Below are 20,104 nucleotides of genomic sequence, written 5' to 3'. Positions count from 1 at the left end.
ACTATAAACAATTATACTTTACTATAGACTATAGCAACTATAGCAATATAGTTGCTAGTTATTTTTATGTCCGTTAAGGAGTGCTTTCACTTTATTTAAAATCTTTATAATTTATTGTTTTAATGACCAAATATTATTTATATATTTTTAAGGGGGTTAAACATAAATGTTTAAATTAACTTTAAAAAATATATAGTCTTTAAATATAGTCTTTATTTACCTTTACTACAGACCATAGTCAAAATGTTGGTTTGATGTTATATAAATTTTTAATTATTAATTAATTTATAATAAATACAAAAAATTTAATAATTATATATCAATTCATTAAATTATTTATAATCCATAAAAATAATTCTTAACTACTATTTTGTCCCCTTTAATAATAATTTATATAAATTTATAATTATTACAAAATGAATAATTAATTTATAAGAAATAACAAAATTTAATAACTATATATTAATTAAATAAATTATTTATAATTCATAAAAATAATTCTTAACCACAATTTCGTCCTCTTTAATAATAATTTACATAAATTTTATTAATTTCTTTTATAATAATTAAATTTATTATATGGTATTATTATTATTAATTTTTATATTAAACATAAATAATAATAATATATATTTTAGATAATTACTATCTAAAAAATTTGTTTATTAATAACGAAATAAAATTGAAATTTATTATATATTCTCATTCTACAATAATTTTCAGTCACTAAATTCTACTAATAATCTACTACAATTACGCAAATTTTCTTTTGGTGTAGCAGTAAAACTACATTATTTTATTTTTATGGAATACTAAATAAATGAATTTAAATTTAAATCTAAATTTAACATTATAACCATATTTTTATTATTGTCGAAAACAACTATGAACGTAAGTATTTGCTTCTGTAGCTCCCCAATCTATACAGTAATTTGTATTTGCTCACGATGACTTCTGGTTTTGACAATCCTGCTATAGACTATAGTCAAAATGTTGAAGCAAATAAAATATATTTTTCGATTATATTTTAAATGTTTAAGTATTATTTAACATTGACCAATAAGTCCGTTCAAAAATATATAAATAAAATTTGGTCATTAAAACAATAAATTAAAAAGATTTTTAATAAAATGAAAGCAACCTCAAAAATAACTAGCAAGTCTGTTTAGTATAAGAAGTGTCCTTTTAAAACAGAGTACCTGTATAAAAAATTAGAATTGGATACTATATAGGAACATTATATAAATCAGAGAGATGTCCATTTGTGAGACAATGGGGGTTTTCCAAAAAAATCACTATATACTCAAAAAGTTCTTAACATCATTTACTAAAATAATGAAATCATTGATTACAATGAGATATATGTCACACTATATCTCAATAAAATTCATATCAACTTTGAAGCAACCTCTTCACTTCACCATTGCAAGTGCTCTATGCTTTATAGTGAGATAATTAAAAAACAAAGAACTAGTTAACAAAACCAAAACAGAACACAACTAACAAAGACCAACACAAAAATAATTTAAAAAAAACTGCAGCAAAAACAAATAAAAGTGCTCAAACAGCACCAAAAAAACGAGAAAGACAAGAAAAACGAATGTAAGGTTATGCCTTAAAATTTTTAAGCATTAATTAAGTAATTAATTAAATTTTTATCACACTTAAATAAAAATACGTTGAAACACGAATAGAATGAAATCTCTAAATCTCTATTAACGAACTTAATATCCGAATAAAATAGCAGCAGTTCAAAGCGGCAACAACAAAATATATTTCGAATACATATAGGTTAGTATTGGCACTTACAGTGTTACCATGTTACTTAATTACCCAGTTTGTTATTCAATATCGTGTATACATTTTATATTATTATCATGTTTCCACTGCAGGTAAATCAATTTATGTTAAACAAATTAAGATGTGGTCGTTTCCATTGGCATAACTTGATTTATGCACGTGATAGGGCTTTTAAGAATGACGAAAGCTCTTTGTGCAACAAATCAAGTTTCATAAATCAAAAAAACTGCTTTAATCAAGACAATGGAAATATGCTATAAGCGTTCTTGCAGATTTTGTATGGATTCAAGATTAAATATGGTATATGTTTTAATAACATTACGTTAAATAGATTTGTGAAGCATTATAATATTTTGTAGTTTTGTTGGTGGGAGAACTTTCACAACTCTTCAAAAAAAGAATACCTATACATATCGTTTTATTCACTACATGCCCCGAGGTAATATTTTAGAATAATTTTTATTCTTTAATTGATCCGGGTATCTTTTAGGAACTACATACCAGGTGTGTATGCTTGCTTTGTGAATTATACAGTTAATAAATGAGATTATGGTTTTAATTAATCTGATCAATTTTTGGTATTTTCACAGAAAATGATAAATTCTCTTCCTTTCTTATTCTTCACTACTACTTCTTCTGATAATTTTACATAGGGAAGTGTTGTTTTTTTTAATTCTACCGAAAAATACGAAGACGCTAAGTTAAATGGTACTTATACTCTATAACTATAAGTTTTTTTGAGTTAAAAATTATTTAATAATAAACTGAATAGCAGCCTTTTAAAATTTTACTATAACACATTCTTCTACTTTAGCACTACAGTCCATTGTGAATCTTGTCTTCATTAACGACCTCTGGAACGGATATCGTCTTTTAATTTATGATATCAAAGAAATACTGTCACGCTTTTTAAAAACTTTAACAAATTGTGATTCGTGAAGAGATTACAAATGCTTGTGATAATTTTTAGTCTATGGCCTATGGCCTAGTATAACACAAAAATGAATTTTTCGCACGAAAAATTAACATAAGACTACTTACAAAAAACATGTTTTTCGTGCGAAAAATAAACATAAAACTCCATATAAAAAATATATTTTTGTGCGAAAAATTAACATATTATTCTATAAAAAAAACATGTTTTTCGTACGAAAAATAAATATAAGACTCCGTACAAAATATATTTTTATTAACATGATTCCATATAAAAAATTTGTTTCTCAAAATTCTGACTTGTGAAAAATTATTTTTATTTCAAGATTTGTCAATTTTCGCAACACATATTAGTACTAGACAATAGACGAAAAATTGTCCCGCCTAGAATAGGTTTCGCTACTGAACTTGCCATCCGAAAGCACTAACTGAAAAGGTGCACACGCATATATATATATATATATATATATATATATGTATATTCACATACTCATAAGACTTTAAGCAGAAACAGTACGGAAAAAGCATACAGTCTATCGGCAATGTATCCAACAATACATCGCTCCGCTCTAAAGGGCGCAATTACGGAACAATGCTTTGCAAATTTTTGGGGGCATGCAGTATTGGGCCTGTTGGGACGAGGAAGAAGCAACAAGTGTACACTTAGTGAGAAATTTGTGTTTATGGCATAGAACTTTTAAAAGAAAAAGGTACTTTAAGAAGTTTGATAAGCACAAAGCACATTTCTATTTAATTAATTTAATTATTTTATAATTATTATTATTATTATAATTATAATTGTTACGATTGTAGTTTCTTACCTAACTCTATGTTATTTTTATAATTATTCAGCATACTAAGAAGCTCAGTAGAAGGGGAATAAGATACAAATTAATTCAATTTAATTCATGTAAAATGGTTGCATTAATTAAATTAATAATTAGTTATTAATTAATTTATTGTAAGTTCGAAATGAATGCTTTTCAAATTAGGCAAACGTATTAATAAATTTAAATAAAAACTTTAAAAACATGCATTGACCTCCCGTCCAACGAGCCGTTTCAACTGCTTATATCGTACAATACCATATATCTGAAAGTAGCGCACCTCTCCTTCTGCCCAGCAATTCATTAGCCTTGTTAGTAATAATAAAGTTCGTGCCGAGCGCTCTTGCTCGTTATTGAATATTTGCATGTAATTTACAATGAAGAAAAATGTATCTGTAAGCACACGCACAAAAAGTATCTATGAAATACTCTACGAATGGAATGCGTAACTGTTTGTGTTGGGGCTGGTGCCAGTGACGATGCCAAAGTTGCTCATGTTGATGCTGTGATGACGTATTTTCTGGTATTTTTGCTTTACTCGGGGATTTCCTCGCTCCGTTAAAGAGTATATTTATTTCATATGTGTTTATTATTTATATGACGCAAAAAACTTGCATCTACAACTTCAGATACCTGCGTGGGTCATGTGATAAATAACAAAATAAGCTCGCAGTCTTATCATTAACAGTGCTACTGTTTATTGCGGGCTCTCTCATTCGCGCTATACATGATGGCGCCGGTATTTCTTACTGCCACTAAAAATCACTTTTATGAATCAACAGATTTTATGGAAATTAGCATACGCTTATGTATGCCATTATAATAATTGCCTGGATTTCCCCCAACTGTTGCTGACATGAACACAACAACTACGGAATGTGTACCAAAGTTCATAGGAAAAGAAAAGACGTACACAATACGTCGGTCATAAAATTTTTAATAATACACAGAAGAGTTTTAATTGTTATATATACTATATATATACAGTAATTAGTATCGGTATTATCACCCCACAAATTTCTACTGATCTATATCATTTGCATAGGTTACTTTATTGGTTATACAAGGCCGACAAGGTCTCGCTTTTCTCATTCCTAGCATTTGGGGTTGTATTTCAGTTCATATATTCAAATTGTTATAGTCTATATTTGTTATTCAAGGGACATGAAATCTCATATTTCAAATTTCTAACGATTTCTTTTGTACTTCAATTTATATATCCAAATTATCGTGCTCTTTATCAGTGATTCAGCGAAGAAAAAGTCCAATACTTCTAATCCCTAGAGTTTGGCTTTGTACTTCATTTTATGTATCCAAATTAGAAAGCTCTTTTTTTGTTATTCAAGGAGTACAAAGTCCTTCATTTCTAATCGCTTAAGCTTGCCGTTGCAGTTATTCAAGAAAGATATAGTTCATCATTTCTTATACATAGGATTTGAATATAATAGAGTATATAGAGAATATTTAATGCTCTTCATTTGTTATACAGGAAAAATAAAGACCCGTGTTTCTGACCCCTAGCGTTTGCCATTATACTTCGATTCATATATCCAAATTATGAATCTCTTTATTAACTATTTGGGAAATACAAAGTCTCGTATTTCCGTTGTACTGTGGTTCATGTATACAACTTATTATGCTCGTTTTTTTGTAATTCATGGCAAATATAGTCCCGAATTTCTGATTCCTAGCATTTGACCATTGTACTTCATATAGCTTAATTGTTAAGCTTTGTATTTGTTTTTCAGGAAAGATAAAGTTGTTGTATTTCAGTTCAAATATCTAAAATATTATTATGCTCCACATTTGTAATTCAGGATATACGTAGCACCGGTTTTCTGATCCCTAGCGGTTGCCATTGTACTTCAGTTCATATCACTCAATTGATTGCTATGGTCTTTATTTATTATTCAGAAAAGATATATACCCACTTTTCTGATCCTTAGTATTTGTTGTTCGATTTCAGATTATATATCTTCAATACTATGCTATTAATTTGTTATAAGGGAGTATAAAATCACGCATTTTTGTGCTTGTTATTAAGGTAAGATAAATGGTCGTATTGTTGGCATTTCTTCAGATTTCTTCTCATACACATCGCCTGTTATGTTGCACTGTTATTATCTTGTCTTGTTATTTTATCTCTACCTGATGTCTTTCTATTACTATATCCAGAAAATGACTAATTATTTTATTTATTGTTATTTTATTGTTATGGCAGTACATCTGCAATGATTTGTTTAACCAGTAAGAAATAACAGGCATTCCTCAGCTATGTTAAATGCCCCGCTTACTATCTGCATTATGTAGTAATTAGCTAAATAGTAATTTAGTAGATATTAATGCATCCCGAGGTTATATTGCCCTTTCTAACGCTCATCGATCTATGGACTCTATAATGGCTTAGGTTGTATTCCAGTCAATATTACATTTGCTTTCCAAATTTGAATCGTATACGTTTCTGCCTGTTTTTAAATACTATTTCTATCGTTAGAAAGAAATACTGCTCCGATTCTAAATTTCTAAAGCCTGATACCTCGGAAACTAAACTAATTTAGCGTAAAGGAAAAAGTTGCTCAAAATAACTATCTTTACTTAAATCCCTTGTTAAATAAATATGCCCAAAAAATTGATATAGCATTACATACTAAATGTTTTCAATGACACAATTTTATTAATTACTTAATTTACTCATTTACTTCTTTTGTTCATTCAAAATTAGTACGGTCAATATATTCCCAATAACTTCTCCCATTGCAACAAATTAAGAATTCCAAGCCAAGTGCTTCAAATCTCCCTAACACCTCACGCTATACTTTGATGAGCGAGATTTGTATGCCCCCATCATTCCCCTTTATAACCGTGACACAAAACTAGAAAAAATGAGATAAAGAAAGCTACCAGGGCTATGACAATCGACATTGCTTATAAACTGTTTAAGGATTGTATGCTACTAAATAAAAATAATTTAAAAATTATCACGACTACTCTGACATAACACTGTGGGTTAAAATTTGACCTTACATAATTGGAATCTAACTCTTAATATACTTATAGGTTTTATAGGAAAGAGAATGAGACCTCAAAACACATGCTAGAAGTTTGCACTAATGCACAAATTTAAGAAATACCTAAATGGACCTTCATATCGGATGAAGGAATAAAACTCTGTAATATAAGTTCAATACCATAATTTATAGATGACATTGGACTCGGAAAAAAACTTTAAGTCCATATATATAAAATATAATATAATAATAATATGTAAATGCTTTGAAATGCAATTCTGACCCTTATTAATGATTTTCACTGTCAAAATTATGTTTAATCATTTTTTTCATCGATTGGCTACAAATGTGGAATTACTGTAAATAGGCTGAATAATCGGATTTTGTATTGGATACCAATAAAAAATATCAGATTGATTGCCAAGGCTTTAAGAATTTCCCTTGGCCGCATTTGGAAAATATTACAAGACTATTTATGTTAGATTATATGGTATTAGATTAAAGTGTCGATTTTGTGAAGATTGTGGTATGAACAAGTTCTTTGATTATAAAGTGCCATATATACTAACTTTGAACCAAATCTGGAATAACTTAGATAGTTTAAAATCTTCGGTTTTCTTAATACAGATTCTTAACTTGTTATGAGCTTCATCACTACACTCTAGAGATCAAAGATTTATCAGAACAATGATTTGAAAAATGTAGAAGAACTCCTAAAAACGGAAAGACCCTGCTATCAACAGGAAAGTAGTCAGTAATATTGCTGTGTTTTGTGATAATAATTGCTTGTTGTTTATAAATTATATTAAAAAGCGTCGCACAATAACTGGAGCAATAAAATTTTATCAAATTAAATATTGCAATTCTCAAAAAATGTTCTTATTATACTGTATATATACAAAGGAAAAACTTTTATTTTACGAAGATATGCTGACTCATTCTTTGTCAGTAGCTGTGATTAAAAATTCATGAATTGCATTTTGAACTCTACCCCATATTCAAAAGATCTGGACTTTATTGAAGATTTTTATTTCCAATGTTCAATGGAATCTATAAATGTCACATTTTGTGTAAGTTTCTGTAATCGATCATGTTTATGTGGACAATTTTCAAATTTTTAAGGATTTGAAACATCTTGACAAATATCTTTTAAATTATGGCCCACTTATTGTCAATTTAGTGATGACAAGTGCAAAAAAAAATGGCACCAAAAGATTCCAGTACTATTCAATGTCATGTGTAAGATATTTTCATGATGTTATATTACACAACTAATGACAAGATCCCAAATAAATCTGAATGAAAATTTAAAGATGTTTAAATTTAAAGCTTAATTACAAGTGTATTTTATATATGTTTATTTTGGAAACCACAAACTCAATAAATTGCATATATCTTGCGCATATGTAATTGAGATTGAGTTAAACGATTTAGAGTAATATTATAATTCTCATTTGCTTTACATGTTTTACACTATATCTAGTATTATTGCGTCTTAAATATAATTGGATATAGTTTTATTAATATAAACGTTCAAGTCTATGTGCGGATGCACATCCTGTGTCTCTCAACACACCACGATAGTTAATGCTGTTTTCAAATCTGGACACTTCAGTTCCGTTAGAGTTATATTGTTCGTCAAGAAAAATATATTTATATAGATAGTTATCAAAATTGGTACAAAAAGGTAACATATCTGTAAAAAAATAGTTAAATTTTTTTTTTGTTGTCTCTTAATAAGAAAACGCAATATATATAAAATGTACTTAAGATATGGTACAGTACAATTCTTTATTTCCATAACGATTTTATTATTTAAATAATTGGATTATCTTTTACTAACCACACATAATGCATATATTTTTTATTAAATAGTTCTTTGCATAACGTAAAATTATGTAAGGTCTTGAAATCCATTCGGATCGAAATTTTTTTTTACCTTTTGCAGCTGCAAATTTCTGCAATATGCACAGTTGCATCTATAAATAAATTTGATTGGATACTATAATAATAGGTCTGTTCCACGAGCTACTCATAGTAAAACAGAAGTAAAATTTACACAAAAATACTTGAAAATTTGCTGGTGGAACGCGCTTGTGTATACACAGTGTTTACTCAAAGTTACTATGAGTAGCTCGTGGAACAGACCTAATATGTACAATAAAGTTCGCGCTTGAAAAAAGGACCATTTTCGAAGAACGAGTACTGTACGAAAAAAAAATACTAAATCTGGAACTATGGTACCACATGTGGAAACCGTGTTTGTATATATTTGTATGGAGTACCAAGTGTATGCTATTGATGATATCTAAGTTTCAATTACGCCAATATCCTACTGAAAGTTGCTCGATCAAATATGGTGCAGATTTTTGAATCAATTAAGGAACGATATTTTAAACACTTTATCAAATATTCTATATCATTTGTTGTTAAGAATCACAAGCATTTCAAAATCTAAATACATATTTTATTCCGATATTAAAAAGGTTATATTTCTGAATTAGTTACGAAAATCATGCAATTTGCCACTTTAGGACTTTTATTGTGAGATAATATAAAGGAAGGTGTATGTGTGAAAAAAACCCTTAACTCGCAACACTTTAGATGTTAACACCCATTACATTATGACCGAACTAATTGGCCAGCTAAGTGCCAATTAGTTATCGAAAACTATTCCAAAAATACTCGGATCGAAAGCTCAATCACAGATGTAATTGATAAGCGTTTATTATTGGAAAAACAAAATGTCTTACTTTGTAATTCTATATCTAACTTTATTGTTGGTGCCATACGCCTATAATTGTCCATTATATGATATATGCCATATGCACAAGATTTCAAATCTGTTATTGGAGTGTAGCACATGCCAGAAAAATCTCTTTATAATATAAACAAAAATTTAAATAATACATTTGTAATAATAATATTAAATTAAATATAAAAAACTGATTAAATTATACAAATGGTAGATTTCGCTACTAAATACTTTCGAACGAAAAAACGAAATCTTTGGCGACTGTTACTTAACAGATTCTCACTTCTAGATTTTTTGTGTAACAATGATGTCACGTTATTTTGTGTATATACTATTCGTAGATATCATTCGGTATCATATTCACGAAGGAGTCACAGTCTCGAGAGAAGCAAACACTTGCACAGAATATAACAGTGAATAAATATCTACATTGCGATATATGACAGACTTGCGATATATTATATGCCTTTATATGACCCGCCCCTTCCACCCACTTCCTATCTACCATCTAAGCAGTTTCCAGATTGCTGAGGAAATCCTGAGAATTGGTTTTAGTGGGTTTACTGTAAAAAACAAAAAATGAGCAATTTAAGGTATATATATTACTTATCATATGTATGGTCCAATAACTTGAATTTTGGCATATATATGTAATGTAAATATTGCATCAAATATGTTATCCTTTTATAAATATAGAGTATTATTATTATATTATTTATCACACTTAATTTCTAAATAACTCAACAAAATAATAATAAAGTGTAGGGACACGAAGTCAGTCGTTGTATACAATTCATTTATTTCAATAGCTGCCATCCCCACTCGCAGTTTAGAATTTTCTTTTATTTTCTGTTGAGCACATTTTATTGAAATATTTATCTCGTAAATCTCGAGAGCTCTTTTCGGGACAGACACAAAATACATTTACGACAGGAATAAAATAACTCAAAAAAGAATTGAAAAGCATCCTTTATCATCGTGTAAGGGTTTTATAGCTGCTAAAGTGGCATTGATAAATTGTAGTGACCACTTCTAATGACAAATCAATAAAGATTATTTGAGTTTTTCATATCTTCTATTTTTTTTTATTTCCATATAAAAATTGCACATAGACCTACAACCTTTGCTGAACTGTGAAATTCAATATGGAGAATAGTGGAGCCAAGTATTATACGTATGTTCCTAATTAATATTAGTTAAAATTTTAGCAATTTAAAAATTACTAGAGATAGAAATAGCTGGAGATACTATTTTACAAGTCTATGGTCCTAATGGAGTACGGCTAATAATAACATAATATGGTTAATATCAATATGGGTCGTATGAAATTTTTACGAAGCAATGGCAAGAACTTGAAACACCTTCATAACTTATTTTCTTTCGATAAAATTATAGATGTAACATATGAACGCACGAGAATTACATTGAAATTTTCAAATTAAAAACTTATTCGAAATAGTTTTTCGAAGAAAACTAACGCCAGTTCTAGTTCTAATCACCAATTAGTCAGATATTCCAGATTAATGAAAACTATAACATATCTCAATGTATTTCTAAAAAATTTTTTTTTGTTTGTTTTGCGGCAAGAAGGAGTAGAATGCCTACGCACTGACCACAATCCGGCGCCCCGGAAGGTGAGTGACCGACTCGCACGGATAAACCAGTCCCCCTCATTCCTAGAGACCTTGTCCTACCCAGGGACTACGTTAGTATTACTTCGAGGTAAGATCCCTATTAAGCATTTAAGATTTTCAACGGTGTGAACATTAGTTCAGAATATTAGTTTTAGAATTAATATTCTAAAACATTAATTCACAGAGAAATTATTGATTTAAATAATGGCAAAAGACCAAAACTACCAACATCATACTGAGAGATATCTGGGAAAGCATTGACCAACCATAACTCAAGGAAACACTGAAGTCTGCAAGATTGCTTTTAATAAAACATAGGAAATTTAATGCAATTGAATTTGATTAATATTATTGATTACAAAAAGAGTAAGTAATATGACAATTCGCAATATATTTTCTTGGAGATCACTATTGGCAAAGCGTTTCTTCCATTTTTTTACAATAATGATCAACTAATAGCTTGAAAATATTGATGGCATAACTATCAAATTTCTGTACTGCAGATTTCGATCAGTTTACATCATGTGTCGCATCTATACTACTTCTAAAAGAAACAAAAAATACTTTTTGTTAAACAGCACAATCAACTACTATCTATGCACTTTTTGCATCTGAGCCACTTAGATGGACATCCAAATGGTACACCAATCAGTAAAGCCCTTGACAGCATAGTCAGGCCGGTACTATAATTATATAATATAGTTCGAAACCAAAAAAAAAAAAATCTGACAAGACTTTGGATATTAGTCGCGGGCAATATAGTAAGGCAAGTAAAAATTATTAGACCGCTATTCAAACTAAATGTCTTCGAAGTGCCGCCTAGAATTAATCAAACGTTCATATAATCGTTTACCTATTCTCAAACAAAGTAGCAGTATACCTACAAGCTATTATTCTTATAACATAAGACGCTAATTCGAAAAAGTCTTTGTATCAGATTTTATAAACTCTACATACTAAATAGAATCCGTAAACCAGGACGCCTGTGGGCGGAAATCATATTTTAATGAACTCGAAGGGGTTTGTTTAGGTTTATATTATAAAAAGAAATCAAATAATCAAATATGTTCAGAATTTTAAAATTTTATGATCCTCTTCAGTTTATGGTCCACATCAAATCGCTAATATTTACTTAAACTAATATTAATTAATAATTAGTTCTTAATACTACCAATTTTAGCGATAAGATTTTCAACTTTCATCGAGGTTAGGTCGTTTATTTGAAGATGATCTACAAAGTAGAACGACATATCTGTATTATAAATATTTTTTTAATATACTATATAATAAAAATTTTAATATAAATTGATAAATGAAGTTTTTCAACAAATTTTAATTAATCTTATAAAAATTTAATATAAATTGATATATGTGGTTTTTTTATCAGTTTTAATTAATCTTATAAAAATAAATTAGATAATATTAAAATAATAGTTTTTTTATTTTTTCTACGTTTCTGTATATAGAAATGTTATATATAATAATTGTCTAAACATAAATAAAATTTAAAAAAAGGATATACACATTGAATCTCCTTGCTTATATTGTTTGTAACTAATAAACAAAAAAAATTAATTAATTAATAAATATGTAAATTTATGAGTAAAAAGATTTGGATTATTACTAGACTTACGTCGCCTATTTAACACATAAAATTTTAAAAATGTTTTTTTAAATAAAACATTGAACTTGTTAATTTGTGTTAAAAATTTATTTATATATTAATTTTTTATAAAAATGTATGTTAAATTAACGACCTAAGCCCATTAATACTTCAATACTTATTGAAAATAGGTCGTAATAACAATTTATTAAAATGTATGACTGAAAAAATAATATACTAATTAATCAGTTGACAGCAAATGGTAATTCTTCTCACTTATAGAATTGGAAAAACAAAAAAGGTGTACTGGGACAATCAACTGAGGCTTTCATGATCAAAATCGCTCATAGAACTTTCAACCTAAACTGATTTATGAATTGTATAAAACAAAGAAAAACCAACTTTATTATCATTATTCTGACAAGGCATTATCATATTAACCAAACTGGAAACTTACTCTTGTTAAACTCATAGATTTTTAGAGGAAAAGTATGTGACACCTCAAAGCTGGAGCTGAGAGCCGACTTAGCACTGATCAGATTAAGAAATATAAGTCGGTAAAGTTAGTTCAATACTAAAATTTATCCAGGAAATCAAGCTTGGAAAAACACTCTAAATCTCTGAAGAAGACACAATAGATATTATGCTCGCAGTGCTCCAACTTGGTAATAATAGTAAGTTGACCTGTATATAAATCATCATTTTTCACATATAGTATTCCACGCTAGTCAGCTGTATCTTTTATCAACTTATCCTTTAATCGAAGTTGCTAACTTCTTCTACTACGCTCTCCAACAGTGGGCACCAAATCAAAAATCTTTCTAGAATGAACATTTTATTCATTCTGAAGATATCTGCAAACAAGCCTTGTCGATGAATTTTTTTTTTTTCAACTTTGTGAATATTTCACTATAGCTCATATAAATCATCATTCCTTATTTATGGTATATCTAAGGAGTTACTTGAAATATAGTATTGGAAATTGGTTAACAGCCAATCTCAATATGGAGCCAATTCAATATACAGTCAAACTTCCATAACTCGAAGTCCAATTTTGCAAAGTAAAGGTTTGACTTACATATAGAGACTTCGAGTTAGAGAATTTTGTTATTTTCTATTTAAATAATATTACGATGGAAGCTACAATTTTAAACTTAAGATTACCGGCAATTTGGATATATTTGCAAATGTAGTTGGTTTTAAAATATGTATTTTTAAATTTTGTTCCAAGTCAAGATATCTTTCACCTCGATTACTAGTTTTTCTCTATAACTAATATTTAATAAGGCATGACAACTAAAAGCTCTACACAATCGAAAAAATAATTTAAAAGTGGTTGTATTAATTAAGTTGAAAAAAATAACAACATAATCCTTATAATAGAAAACACGTCTTTGAAATGTTCTCAGAAAACAGAAATTTCAAATTGAATCCCTAGTCTTAACGAAATTAAAATACTATTTTAGCAAAATGTCACTATCATAATATACTTTACTACAGTTCTTGAATAATTCATCATCATATTTCAATGGAACGCTAATCACAGTTGTTGTTGTTGTTGTTGTTGTTGTAACCCGCCGGGACCTGAAAGCAGATAACATGTAAGATTATGTCAACAAACACATACCAGCTTGTGAAGTCCCTTATCACCTTGGTGTCTTATTACAGTAGATCGCCCAAATGATCACAGACAATATTTTAATAAAAGAGCTTTAGACACTAACTCGAGTTTCATGAAATTATGGAGAGAAGACTAATTTAAAAGCTCATTTCTTTACTCTATGATACCTAAAGTGATCATTTCTGGAATGAATTGACTCGGAAAACATAAAATTGACATTATAAGATCTTGCAGTTCCAAACATGACTGTATGTGTTCTAGAATCAATCGTCAATATTGACTATTAAGTAAGATAATAAAGATTAATAAAGTAGACTCTTCTCAGGCGAGCTTTAATCTGATTCCATAACGCGATTTGATGATAGTACAGTTCAGTATAAACAAAATTATTTAAATATACCATAAAGTGAAAACCTAGCAGTTGATTCTTTGTTTGATTTTATTATCTCTGATTGTTATTCTAGATGTAATAAAAAAAAAGGGTTTGGCCCAAAACGTTTTTATATACCATACATTCCTTAATAATCAATTTAAATGCAAAACGTCCTTCTTTTTCTGGTTGGTCAATTTTTGCAAAATATTTTACTGTAGCAGGTCTCAGAAAATGACGTATTAAGAAAAGGTTCCTGATATATTATTTATATATATTATTTATATATATTATTTATATATATTATTTATATATATTATTTATATATGTTATTTATATATATTATTTATATATATTATTTATATATATTATTTATATATATTATTTATATATATTATTTATATATATTATTTATATATATTATTTATATATATTATTTATATAATATTATTTCTCAGATATTGAAAAATTGATATGTTTACAAAGACTTAACGACTCTCATTAACACATGCATGAATTTTATATAATTGATAACATTTATCACGTTAAATGCGATAGTAATGAATCTATAAGATACATAGAAATGACCAATTATAAACAAATATTAAGAAACCTATATATATCAGTGCCACTTGTCATCAACGCTCATCTCTCTCAACTGAACTACAACATTATCAAATCCAGCTTTAAGTTTTTTTCTACTCAATTTAATTAAGTACTTAAATTCAGGCAAGCGTGTCAAAACCCAGATATAAAAGTTCAAAATCTACTAACTCTCATTCTTTACTATCTATTTCTGAAGCCCATAAGTGCATTATGTACAAATTATAGAAATTTCTATTAAGTTACTACATAATGCACTCTAATTTTCCTTATGTAAATTTAAGCAAAATAATTATGTTAACAATTTTATTTTGTTTATAACAAAAGTTTTTAGTTGCGGCATACAAAATTATTACACTAATTTCGATAGATTTATTACATTTTTACATATTTTTAAATAATTTTTAATGGTTTTCAAATTGCGTTCAGTTGACAACTGAAGATTAGTAGATACGTGACTCAAAGTAACATAAATTGAGTCTACGTTGCCTAACTCCATTAAATATTGCAATTTTAATTAAAAATATATTTTTAATATTAAATTCTAATATATATGTTTATGTAGGTTATAGCGGTGATTTGTAGTGTTACGCTATTTATATTGCCGGCCACGACTTAACTAAACTAATGAAAAGAAATTGATTAAAGGGAACCCTTTATTCTGGAAACTGAATATTTAATAAAAATCGTAATTAAATGCTAAAGGTCAGTAGCTTATTATCTCAGCTCTTTACTGTACCATACTTGATGGCAAGTTGAGTAGTGTGCTTTGACCACTAGGTAAATAAGCAACGCCACGCGATCTTGATAATTGATAAGCTATATCTTCAGCCGCTTCAATACGACGCAACTCAACGAGACCATCACCAGCAGCTCCAAATGCCTTAGCTAACAAATCTGCAGCTGCTGCATCACCCTCTGCGGATATAATGGAAGCCAATTTCTGTTGTTCAGCCTTCTCGACGACGAAGCGTGCTTTTTCAGCTTCTTGCTGTGCTACTTGCTTCATTTCTACAGCTTGTGTAAATTCGCGACCGAATGTTAAATGTGTAATGGAGATATCATCCAAAATGAAACCAAACTGCTTTGCACGCTCTGTCAAATCATCTGAAACGCGTTGAGACACCATCTGCAATAATTATATTATACATTAAAATTATAACAAGTTATAAAATAAGTGATTTGAAGAAATATATTTAAATATATTTTTATTAGAGTTATATAAAAAGTTACGATATATAAGTCAATACTACTTGCAACCAGTCAGTCTTCATTTATCAGTTGATTTATCCTAAAATTCGAATTTTTTCATACGGTAATTTATTTTCCAATTGGGAGTCTTTCATTTCAAACGTTTTGATATTTACAAATTATTATGAAGTGCTTTTTCTAAATATAAAGTGACTATTAAAAAATTCTTTTGTCGCCCCAAGCAAAACAACTATATAAACATATTTTCAACAGTCGGGTCTACGTTTCAGAGCCACTGTTTAAGTTTGTCGACCGAATGTTGTTCCCACTCCATTAAAGTGGCCAAGTTTCTCCGTCTTGATCCTGGTTAATTTTAATTTAAGTTCCATACATGCCTATTTAACTTTTATTCCCTAAAATTTCCCACACTCTTACTCAACCATTAGCCTCCTACATTCTACCCCATGTATTCATCGTCTAATTCTTTTATATTATCTACTTTTCAGATTCCCACTAACTCAACAACAATCACCTGCCTCTCGCCACAGCCAAAAGAAACTATACAAACAGATCATAGCGGCTACAACAATAACCATATAAAAATTACTTCTATTACCATTCCATATAGTTCAAAGTGTACTCTAACTGCAGCTCTAACCCACATGACAGCGCTCATCTGTTTTTAATATTATTTCTAACTTACTGCTACATCCTACTATGGCTTTATATCTTAACAATATGAATTAAATTAGTCTGTTATATCTATATATGCATTAAATATAAATAACTACATTCAATAAGTGCGTTTAATTAAAACGATTTAAAGGTAATATTGTACAGGGATACCAAAAAAAAAATTCCACAGAAATTTCGATACTACAAACTATACACTATACACATTAAAATTTGTTTAAAGTTTAACAAGGAAAACTTAATACTTATTTTAAATAATAAAATATACTAAAATTATAAATATAGTAATAATAATTGATATAATAAAAATTATTAATATAAGAATTAGAATTCATATAATAATAATAAACAATAATAAAATATACTATTATATTAAATATAGTAAAAATAATTAACATAATAAAAATGATTAATATAAAAATTATAATTAATATAATAAGTAATAATAAAATATACTAACATAAAAAATATAGTAACAATAATATAATAAAAATAATTAATATTAGAAATATAATTAATATAATAATAAAATATACTATAATAATAAATATAGCAATAATAATTATTATAATAAATATAATACAAGAATTATAATTATTATAATAACAATAAATTTATTAGCAGTAAAAACTACTGAACTATTGACTTTACCTCACGTTGTGTAATTAATTCACCAGCATCGAATTGTGCAACAACAGCTTTAAGAACTTCAGGCGCAATTGAAGGCAAAACTCTCTCATCATAATCCTGTCCAAGTATCGTATATATCTTTGGCAATTGATCAGGAATGGGACGATAGAGAATACGTAATGTAATGTTTACATTTTGCAAATCCTTGCTGCCGGTAATAACGGGTACATTACGTGGCTGTGATCGAATATCATAAATAACGGGACGTTGTACCCATGGTATGAAGAAATGTGTACCTTCGCCAACTACATTTTGTTTAACACCAGTAAAACGATCGAAAATTACTGCACGATGGCCACCATCAACATTATATAATGCTGAATTTACAACGCCACCCAATACTGCTACACCTAGACCAAGCTGACCAATTCGATTAAAAAATTGCGCTGCCATTGTAATTAACTGTAAGAGAGTTCAAAAATTAATATGTGTGTATATTTTTATATTCACTGCATCAACATTGTATTCGCTTCAAATCTTTATCACTTTAAGGTTAGATACTCAATTTAGCCGCAAAATGTAACATACGGTTTTAAAGTTCATTGCAAAAAAGAAAACAATTTAAATAAAATTTCAAAATAAACATTAAATATAAAATATAAAATTAATAACTTACTGTTTAATTAAAACAAAGTTTTACTAGAATAACTTAAGAAATTTCACACCGCACATGCGAAATCAAAAACCGACAGATGACTTTTAACGATAACAAAGTGACTGAAATATTATCGATACATTTTTTGACAGCGCTTTAAATATTTTAATATGTCAGAACACTACTATTTGCATGAGTTAACAAAATGTGTATTTCGCTTGCCTCCTATTTTCGATATGTCATATAAGTTTTCTTGTCTTATAAATTGCTTTCAAATCTGTTTTATATTAGGCCTTTTCATTTGTAAACATATCACAAAAGAACAACTGCCTATTTTAAAAATAACATGTGAAACAACAACACTTTTGACTCATTTAGTCAAACCTTTTTGAAATCGCTTGACTAATAAACAGCTCAAATCGCATGGTTGCCAAGATTAAAATTCGGCTATTGTGAATGCTTTTTGGAAGTACATACGAAATTTCTAAGGTAATTGTCAACGAATGATTTCATGTCGTCATTGTTCGTAACAAGTACGTTACTTTTTCTATTTATTATTTTACTGTTAAAAGACCTAAAAATTCTTATTTTATTCACAATTATGCAAAAAAAATATCCTTACTAATAATTGCATATAAAAACTTAACAAAATTTACGGTTCTTCCAGAGTTGCCATCAATTGTAGTGGTTGTATTATTTATTCTCTTACGACATGCTTACAAAAGAAAAGGCCTATTGCATAGTAACATTGCAAGTACAGCACTTTCAGCTTAAAATTAACTATTTAAAATGAATCGAATTATATTTACTTGTAAAAACATTTTTATTTTTCGGATAAGGCCTGGTACTAACATTCATATCGCACAAAAAATCGACATAAATACCTACATAAAAAACTGTCCTATAAAATTTTGGCATTGTAGACAATGAATGTTAGTACCATGCCTTATAAAAAAATTATATTTTGTATATGACAATAATTTTTGCAAGTATCAAATTAACTTATTCGTGTTATAGTACATTCACACTGTCTCATTCGCGTTCATATTATAATAAGCTCATTTAAACAGTTGATAGAACTTTTATAAACTTCACTTTATAATAGGTGTATTCTCTTGCAAACACAAAACTCGCAAAAATAAACCCATATTCTAGAAACTGCTCAACGAATAAGCCACTAGCATTACAATGGTACCATATCTTAAAATTGATCTATTGTGAATGATTTTTGAATGAAAATGGAAAATTCTAATCAGATGACAGAGGAGTTTGTTTAATATATTATTTATAACTGTTACGGGTGTTAATGAGGAAATTTAAATATTTTGAAAAAATGATTTGTTTAATAGAATTTGTGAAGATGATTGACAGGTTAATAATTGTGAAGAAGTTACTTGTTAATTATTTATTAAAAAATTTATAATGTCTGCATTAGGTTCATTTAAAAATATAATAAATGAATAAACACAAAACACAATATTTATAATAAAAGAAAAAACTTATAAGATAATTGCAAGAAAAATAAAACACTGTTGAATATTGCTCATTTTGGATCAACAAGTGTTGTCAGAAGTTATCAAATTATATTAATGAATTTTTTGACGACCTCGTATTGTCTTTGGAAGAGCTAGAGCTATAAAAAATTTTAAATATTTAGTCAATGCGCCGCTCTCTCTGCATTTTATTGAATACTTACTTCCTCAGTGCCTTTGTTTACAACTCAGCTGTTTGTTCACATTTTACCACGGTTGCCACTTATGGTACTTTAGTACCAAAATTGG

General features: G+C 28.2%; 1 protein-coding gene across 1 annotated transcript; it reads right to left on the bottom strand.

Annotated features, from left to right (window-relative positions):
• Positions 1-15,796: 15,796 nt before the first annotated feature.
• On the bottom strand, positions 15,797-18,596 carry LOC119689484 (protein l(2)37Cc). Its single transcript, XM_038104319.1, has 3 exons — positions 18,345-18,596; positions 17,690-18,130; positions 15,797-16,283 (listed from the first exon to the last, which is right to left on the bottom strand). The coding sequence occupies exons 2-3, from the start codon at positions 18,119-18,121 to the stop codon at positions 15,885-15,887; spliced, it is 831 nt and encodes a 276-aa protein (XP_037960247.1). The 5' UTR covers positions 18,122-18,130; positions 18,345-18,596; the 3' UTR covers positions 15,797-15,884.
• Positions 18,597-20,104: the final 1,508 nt, after the last annotated feature.

The sequence above is a fragment of the Teleopsis dalmanni genome, chromosome X (assembly GCF_002237135.1).
Source record: "Teleopsis dalmanni isolate 2A chromosome X, ASM223713v2, whole genome shotgun sequence".
Classification (NCBI taxonomy): domain Eukaryota; kingdom Metazoa; phylum Arthropoda; class Insecta; order Diptera; family Diopsidae; genus Teleopsis; species Teleopsis dalmanni.
Note: the sequence above shows the minus strand (reverse complement) of the source record. Positions and strands in the feature narration are given on the sequence as shown.